General features: G+C 39.8%; 1 protein-coding gene across 2 annotated transcripts in view; it reads right to left on the reverse strand.

The window, feature by feature from the left end:
* Positions 1–4,387: 4,387 nt before the first annotated feature.
* The window catches only part of LOC131989981 (sodium/hydrogen exchanger 9B2), an 11,385-nt gene continuing 7,534 nt past the window's right edge, over positions 4,388–8,238 (reverse strand). Inside the window, exons 8-13 of one of the 2 annotated variants that reach the window (XM_059355362.1) lie at positions 8,197–8,238; positions 7,940–8,089; positions 7,752–7,860; positions 7,526–7,662; positions 6,389–6,563; positions 4,388–5,995 (exon numbers count right to left, since the gene is read on the reverse strand). The exon at positions 8,197–8,238 is cut by the window's right edge and continues 65 nt beyond it. In XM_059355362.1, coding sequence (XP_059211345.1) covers positions 5,910–5,995; positions 6,389–6,563; positions 7,526–7,662; positions 7,752–7,860; positions 7,940–8,089; positions 8,197–8,238 — 699 coding nt within the window. In that variant the 3' untranslated portion in view covers positions 4,388–5,909. Of the gene's footprint in view, positions 5,999–6,388; positions 6,564–7,525; positions 7,663–7,751; positions 7,861–7,939; positions 8,090–8,196 lie in introns of both variants that reach the window. The other variant, XM_059355361.1, reaches the window with a different exon arrangement.

Consider the following 8,238-nt stretch of genomic DNA (forward strand, 5'->3'; position numbering starts at 1 on the left):
CTGATGAGTCTCTCCATGTGTGTTTGTCAGCAGGATGAGACTAAAACCTGATTTTCATCAAAACGTGATGCAGCTGGGTGGAGGAAGGACACGATGAGGCAGACACACGTACAGTACAGGCCAAAAGTTTGGACACACCATCTCATTCAATGCGTTTCCTTTATTTTCATGACTATTGAAATTGTAAATTCATCAAAACTATTAATGAACACATGTGGAATTATGTACTTAACAAAAAAGTGTGAAATAACTGAAAACATGTCTTATATTCTAGTAAGCAAAGGGTGGTTACTTTGAGGAATCTAAAATACAAGACATGTTTTCAGTTATTTCACACTTTTTTGTTAAGTACATAATTCCATATGTGTTCATTCATAGTTTTGATGCCTTCAGTGAGAATCTACAATGTAAATAGTCATGAAAATAAAGAAAAACCGCATTGAATGAGAAGGTGTGTCCAAACTTTTGGCCTGTACTGTATATTATGTATATGATGTGGCGTTCACACTTACTAATAATAAAAGGAATAGATTTTATTTGTATTGCACTTTACATTTTAAGTTGACTGCAGCAGAAACACTGCACCATGCACACCAACACTGGCTCGTCCTCGGTGTGACATCCTGTGGACGCTGAGCTTCTGCCTACATGTGAACTTTATGTCTCGTGACTTTTGAGTTGTGAAGTTCCCTCTAACAGCTCGTCTGGGTGTGCAGACAAACTCTGGCTCACTTACAGATTTTCAATCTGATCAAAGAGCAGATAACAAACTCTTTGTGTTCAATGCTTCAGTTTATCTGCTGATAGTTTGTCAGGGCTCAGCCCGATCTCTCTCCTGACAGTTAACACAGTTATTCTTACATTAGATTTGTTTTTGTTTGTCTTTTAGTTGTTTGTTTGTTTGTTTGGGATGCATGCATATCATAATTGCAATCAAAACACACACTCTGCACACTACAAAACACAAGAATAACACAACCACCAAACCAAAAGCACACAAACCACAAAAGTTAAACGTTAAAGGGTGCTGCAGGTTAATGCTAATCTAATCTAATAATGATAATAGATTTTATTTGTATTGCACTTTACATTTGAAGTGCTACAGAGAATTAAAAAAACAGTGAGAGGAACACGATACCAATAATAGAATAATTAGGCGTTGAAAGCAGAAACTAGAAAGACAATTAACGAAATTCTTTCATAAAAAGAAAGGTTTTTAGGTGTCACTTAAAGACGTCTACAGTCTGTGGAGCCCTCAGGTGGCCAGGTGGTCAGATGCATGGTGCGGAGCTTGGTTCTGGGTGCTGGGAGGGCGTTTGTGGCTGCAGAAGTACTGTTCTAGAAAGACTGCAGTCTTTGGATAGTCTTGCCAGAGATCCAGACTGCATGACAGTGGTGGAGCCTGGGGGAGACAAAGACTGCAGAGACACGAGGCCGATAGAGCGTAAAGAAACATGCAACAGCAACAAGCCGAAAGCTTCACTCCCCAGAACAGAAAGCTGGGTTGGAAGATGTCGGCTGGCTGTGTTCCTGACACCAGACTAGCCCCTGGTCTCTGTCTCTGTCTCTGTCTCTCTCAGGCTGCTGGTAAACGGCTGCTGTGGTCTGAGGTGTGAAACAGGAAACACTTGCTGTTTCTCTACCCTGTGACTTTCATCACATAGATTTACTTCATGGTATTGCTCTTTCCTTTCTATGTTTCTCATTTCTTGGAGGTCCGTCCACTACGCTGACTCGACTGGTCTGTTGGGCCTGGTGACCTCACAAATCTGCATATACTTTGAAGGAGATCAGTGTCTGTGTAGCGGCTTAGTACTCTCTCTCTCTCGTGCGTTGTGTCATTTACGGTTGAAACGAGGACATTTGATCGGCATCCAGCCATTTATTCTGGTAAGAGACATTAACATTAGGTGCATCCCTCATTCAGCCACAAGGTCCGAATGCCTTGCTAATTACAATCAACACAAAATACAAAAATCATACCTGGTAAGAGACATTAACATTAGGTGCATCCCTCTGAAAAATATAAAATGAAAAGACACTGTCAACTTTCTACTAAAATAAAGTGAAACTAAATGAATGAATATAAAAAAAGACGGAGCTCATAGCCGTAACCTTACCATTAAACCACAAGGTCTGAATGCAGCTGCCCCCAGGTACACGACACTAAACCCCAGGGGTGCTGCGTTCAATACCCATGGTTATTCAGAGATGGCAAGTGGAATCACATTACTAATGACCTGATTAACTACATCTGCATGTCCAATATGTTCTCAATTTAAACTCTTTCTGTTAGGCTCTTTTAGAGGGAGTCAGAGGTTGCAGTCAGTAATTTTTTAGGGGGAGACACGTAGAACTGATACCATTTGTTACACACATTTGGTGTAAAACTATAAAATGTTTAAACACGGTCCAGAAACATTCAGACTACAAGACCTTCAGAACAGCAGAGAAAAATCCATGCTGGGATTTTTGTACTAGGAGACAGAATGAGTGATTCGGAGACAAAATGAGGAACTGGGAGACAAAGTGAGTGGTTTTATACACTGAACTCAAGTTTCACTCACTAACGTCATTACACATGAAGAACATTGGGCTCATTGAATCCACAAGAGTCTCAGCTTTCCAGTCAGACCCGATTAATGCAGCTCACAGACTGTTTAGGTAGCCCAGGATACACAAAGATTCACATAAAGTAGACGGAAATTGGGCAAAAATATCACCTTTGTATGAGAAAACTGCAGGTTTCTGCCCCAAACTGCATGTTATCAGCATAAAGTGGGCATGTCTGTAAAGAAGAGACTCGTGGAGACGCATAGAACCCAATTTATTTGGATATCTGGAGGTCAGAGGTCAAGGAATCCCTTTGAAAATTACCGTTTGCATTCATTTAATCCACAAGAGTCTCAGCTTTCTAGTCAGACCCGATTTATGCAGCTCACAGACTGTTTAGGGACCCCAGAATGCACAAAGATTCACACACAAGAGGACACAATAACACATTTTACTGCAGGAGAAACACTGTATGGGTTCTGCCCCAAACAGCTTCTGATGAAGTGCATAAAGTGGGCATGTCACGTCTAAAAAATAGCCTAAATAGATTTAATAAAGTATCAGATGAAACTGAGAAGAGAAGCCAGGGTTCACAAACAGAGTTTTGTGTTGTTGTTTCTCCCGATTTATGCAGCTCACAGTTGTTTAGGGACCCAAGTGTGCACAAATATTCACATACAAGAGGACACAATAACACATTTTACTGCAGCAGAAACACTGCATAATGCAGCAACATGTACTGTGTGCACGCTCTCACTGGCTTGTCCTCGGTGTGACATCCTGTGGACGCTGAGCTTCTGCCTACATGTGAACTTTACGTCTCGTGACTTTTGAGTTGTGAAGTTCCCTCTAACAGCTCATCTGGGTGTGCAGACAAACTCTGGCTCAGTTACAGATTTTCAATCTGATCAAAGAGCAGATAACAAACTCTTTGAGTTCAATGCTTCAGTTTATCTGCTGATAGTTTGTCAGGCTCAGCCCGATCTCTCTCCTGACAGTTAACACAGTTATTCTTACATTAGATTTGTTTTTGTTTGTCTTTTAGTTGTTTGTTTGTTTGTTTGGGATGCATGCATATCATAATTGCAATCAAAACACACACTCTGCACACTACACAACACAAGAATAACACAACCACCAAACCAAAAGCACACAAACCACAAAGCTTATCTGTCTGTCTGTCTGTCTGTCTGTCTGTCTGTCTGTCTGTCTGTCTGTCTGTCTGTCTGTCTGTCCGTCTATCTAACTCCACAGTGGCTCTGGAAAACTCAATTCAGCTCACAGCAGTTTTCCTTCAACAAAATTAAACTCAAATCAGTTTATCCCAGCGGAAAAAAAAGAGTCCTTCAAAATGAAAAGAAAGGACAGTACTCACTCAGCCCCTATAGGCTTCAGTCCGGGTTCTGTCTGCAGGTCTGATAGACCGGTCTGTGAACAGCTGAGCAGTGCAGCGGTGAATGGGAAGATCCAGGAGTTTAACAGGATTGACAGATATAGGCCACCAAAAACACAGAAAATCCCCAAAAAACCCAATGACAAAAAAAAAGACGTAAAATGATTTTTTTAAAAACACATTTTTACCCAAAATGACACATTACAAAAAACACCCTCAAAAAGATATAAAAAACACAGAAAATGACAAACAAAACAACGTAAAATGACAAAAAAAAAACCATCTACATTTATTACCAAAAATTACACATTACAAAAAAAACACCCAGAAAAAAAGACAAAAAAAACCCCACAATGACAGAATTGTCAGTATTTTAAGCTCCATTTTGGTCACTTGGGGGTAAATTAAGAGACACTGTAACTTGATAACTTTATTGTATCTGAAAGTATTTATTGAGATTTTCATTAAAAGAAAGCAGTCACATTTTATTACAATAATTTTTGTAAATATCCATCTGAGAACGTACTGAAAACCATAAGAGTGATACTGATTACTGATAGTCTGATCAAACATCTGGTTAAATATTCAATCATCATTTAAATATCCTCCTGAGTTCCACTGGAGCCTCGACACTAAACTTTGAAAAGCAAACTGCAAGAGAAACGATAAATGAAAACAATATCATATACAATCAAAATGCCTATGTAGTTTCTACACTATGTTGTCATTCATCATTTCATCATTTTTCACAGGAGAAAGCAGGTGCTGCAACACCACAGTGTTTCTCAGAAGAAGAAGAAGTGGTTAGATGTTTAATTAGGCCATTCCATTGTGTGCAGAGCAGCAGAGAGCAGTGAGGCCTTAAAGACTCCAGCAGGGGGCGCTGCGGCGGCTGCAGAACCATTTGGGTCCTATCTATCTCAATATAACATGATATACTTCTCACAACACTATGGTCTCAATCGCTGGTCAAGAAATATTTTCTAGATCATCTTATGTTAATGTGTAAATAATGGCCCCATTTAGAAGAAAATATTTCGTATGAATCGTATGATTTGGGGTGTGGCTACCTTTGATTGACAGGTGACTAACAAGGCGAGCTATCATCAGGAGAGAAGAAAAGCAACACGTATCCATGGCGATGTGGACTTTAACAGCTTGAACTTGTTTGTTGCTGTCCGTGTTTTCGTCCGGTTTGGTCTCAGAACTTCTACTCCTTTCACTGTATTTTCACTTCAAGACAGTTTATTTCAATGTTTTGTTCATTTAAAATGTCTTGTTCGGCGTTTGGTTGTTAACACACCCCGAGGAGTTCAGTTTTCAGGTAAGTAACAAACATTTAATCAAAGAATGATGGCGACGAATGTAATGCTGAACTCGATGCTTCAAACGGGCCAAAAACCAACAGGTGACACCGCTACATCCTTTTTTTTTTACATTCAGTCTGTTATTTATATAGCGTCTGTTATTATTTATAGCGTCTGTTATTATTTATAGCGTGCTCCCCAAAGTGATGAATCACCTCACCTGTACTGCAGTTACACAACAAACCAACACAGAGTAACAAAAGCTGATGGATAATAACTGGAAGTGAAGCGTTGGAGTGAAATAATAAATATGGCATGCTACGCTAACATTAGCGAGCTAGCTCATCATATATAACATGTGCTTTAATTTGGGCCTAGTCCACTGTTGAATGAATATAACACCATAACTCATCATTGAACACTATCTTTTTACTTTATTGTTGATGTAGAAAACAAATCATTCTGACTATAATTTTGAGTTACTTTGTCATATTTTTTTACTTTCAAGACAGTGAACCTCTCAATTCTGCTGTTGACTTATTGTTATTATTTCTAACCTTTCTAATATTTAAAATGTTATTTACATACAGGAGTGGTAAAGTGTCAGTAGAATATCACTGACAGAAGGTTTTTAATGTGTTTGTCCAGTCAGAGGCTCAGAGTTTGCTCTCAAGGGTCACATTGTCTTTTTCTTGGCCAATCCCGTTGCAGGTTGGAGTCGTGGCTCCGCCTTCTATGTCACCTGCTGAGATTAGAATAAAACAAATGTCAGTTAAAATATGATTTTTATATGATGAATTATATGAGCTGTCTGTCTGAAAATAATAATAATACTCTTATAATAATGACTGTGAATCATGAATACTTTATAATAATTTATAAATATTAATAATAATTAATTTAATATTTAATAAATTAAGTAATGAAAATACATTTTAAACTTGTTTCATGACATCATTTCATTAAAAAATTTATTTTGACAATTTTATTTTCAGTGCATTTATAGACTAAATAATTGTTTTTTTCAAATATTAATACATAGAATATTAATTTGGCCAGCCTCAACCCTGCTGTGTGTGTGTGTGTGTGTGTGTGTGTTTGTGTGTGTGTGTGTGTGTGTGTGTGTGTAGCTGACCTTTGACCTGCCGGGCCAGGAGGCGGGGTCCTGCCAGTCCGATCCCCAGCGCTCCGATGGGAGCTGTGGTGAGGATGGCTAACACGGCTAACGTTAGCACGTCCAGGCCGAACTTAATCAAGGTCTCGTCCCCTTCCTCCCTCGCCATGTCCAACGCCTTGGAGCCGATAGCAGCCTGACACACACAAATACACATCACTCACTTTTAAAATACAAGCCTCAGAACCCTGAAGTCTGGAAGTCCTTTAGAAGGTTCTAAGGGGAACATTAGGAGGTTCTAATGGTCATAGATGTCCTAAAGGTGCTTTGACGTTGTCACTGAAGAGGTTTAAGGCATCTTTTAGAGCAGTGATTCCCAACAGGGGGGGCCCGACCCCCCAAGGGGGGCGCCAAAGATCCATTGGGGGTCGCGAAGCCCTCTTGATTTTAAGGGATGTAATAAATCTAATGTGTTAAATATAGATGAGTCAGCATTTAATTCATTGGCGGGACAAAAACAACGAAATAAGGGCTACATTAAATGTTTATTCATTTATTTAAATAGAAAAATCACAATAGAAAAGTTTAAAAATAAAGGCTATATCGCGAGGACAATTGTAACATCCCTCCTGCAGTATACACAGGTAACCTCACCTAGTGAGTAATATATATATATATATATATATATATATATATATATATTTATTAACTATTTAACTTTATTTAGTTATTCATTTTTGTAGTAGTTTTTTTTTTTGTGTGTGTGTGTGTGTGGGGGGGGGGGGGGGGGTATAAATTAGGGTTATCTAGATCTTCAGTGTGGCTTTAGTCTTGTATAAGATTTAAGGAGGTTCTTGTGGTTTTTTCAGAAGTTTTTAGGGGCCCTGTGGGTACTTAATGTTCTTTAGACGGTTCTCGTGGTAATTGAGGATCTTCTAGACCCTGTAGATGGTTATAGGTGGTGGTTCTTCTAGAGGTCGTATAGGTAGTTCTAATGGTCAGTGAGGAGGTTTCATGCTTGATTTAAGGTTCTAGGAAAGTGTAGAGATTCTTTGTGTACTTATAGTCATACTTTATAAGGTTCTAGATGTCAAAGAGAGGGATAAAGGGTTAATTTAGGAGGTTCTTGTGGTCAGTCATAAAGTTCTAGGGGTTCACCTGTACGGTGGCTTTGGGCAGCCAGGCCACAGCGATGAAGATTTTCTCCTTCAGATTGAATCCTCCGAAATGAACCAGCAGGAAGGTGACGAGCAGACGGATCACCAGACCGATACTGATACAGGCCAGACCCAGACCTGAACACAGACAGAGGAAGACCAGGACGGGTTCCTAGTTACAGAGACATGATCCAAATGATGCTGTTCACTCAGAGTGCTGTTCTTACCCACGGTGCTGGGGCTGAGATTTGCGATGGTGATCTCTGCTCCGATCAGACCGAACAGCATCGGCTGGAACACGTCCCATGATATGCCCACCATGGCCGCCACCGGGGCCTGGATTTAAAGAGAACCATTAAACTAACAGTCGGGATCAGAGTTTAATCCAGATTTAAGTGGTTCTGCTGTTTGTTACCTTGTCGGTCTTCCAGCTCAGAGCAGCCAGAAAGGCCAGCACCAGCGTAGAGAGACCACCGGCGCCGGCAAAACCAACCACATGGCTGAAGAACACCGAAAATATGGACAGACCCAACAACATGAGAGTCCTCCTCAAAACCAGGTCCTCCTGCAGTGAGACAAAGGAACAGAGAACATTTAAAGAACCAATTAAGTTACATTTACATATAAGATTATAATAAAAGCATAAAACAACATAAAACCAAAAACACTGACCTGGTCTTTACTGGGGAAGCAGCTCAAGAACAGACCCAGAAT

This window comes from Centropristis striata, chromosome 17, assembly GCF_030273125.1.
Source record: "Centropristis striata isolate RG_2023a ecotype Rhode Island chromosome 17, C.striata_1.0, whole genome shotgun sequence".
Taxonomy (NCBI): Eukaryota; Metazoa; Chordata; class Actinopteri; order Perciformes; family Serranidae; genus Centropristis; species Centropristis striata.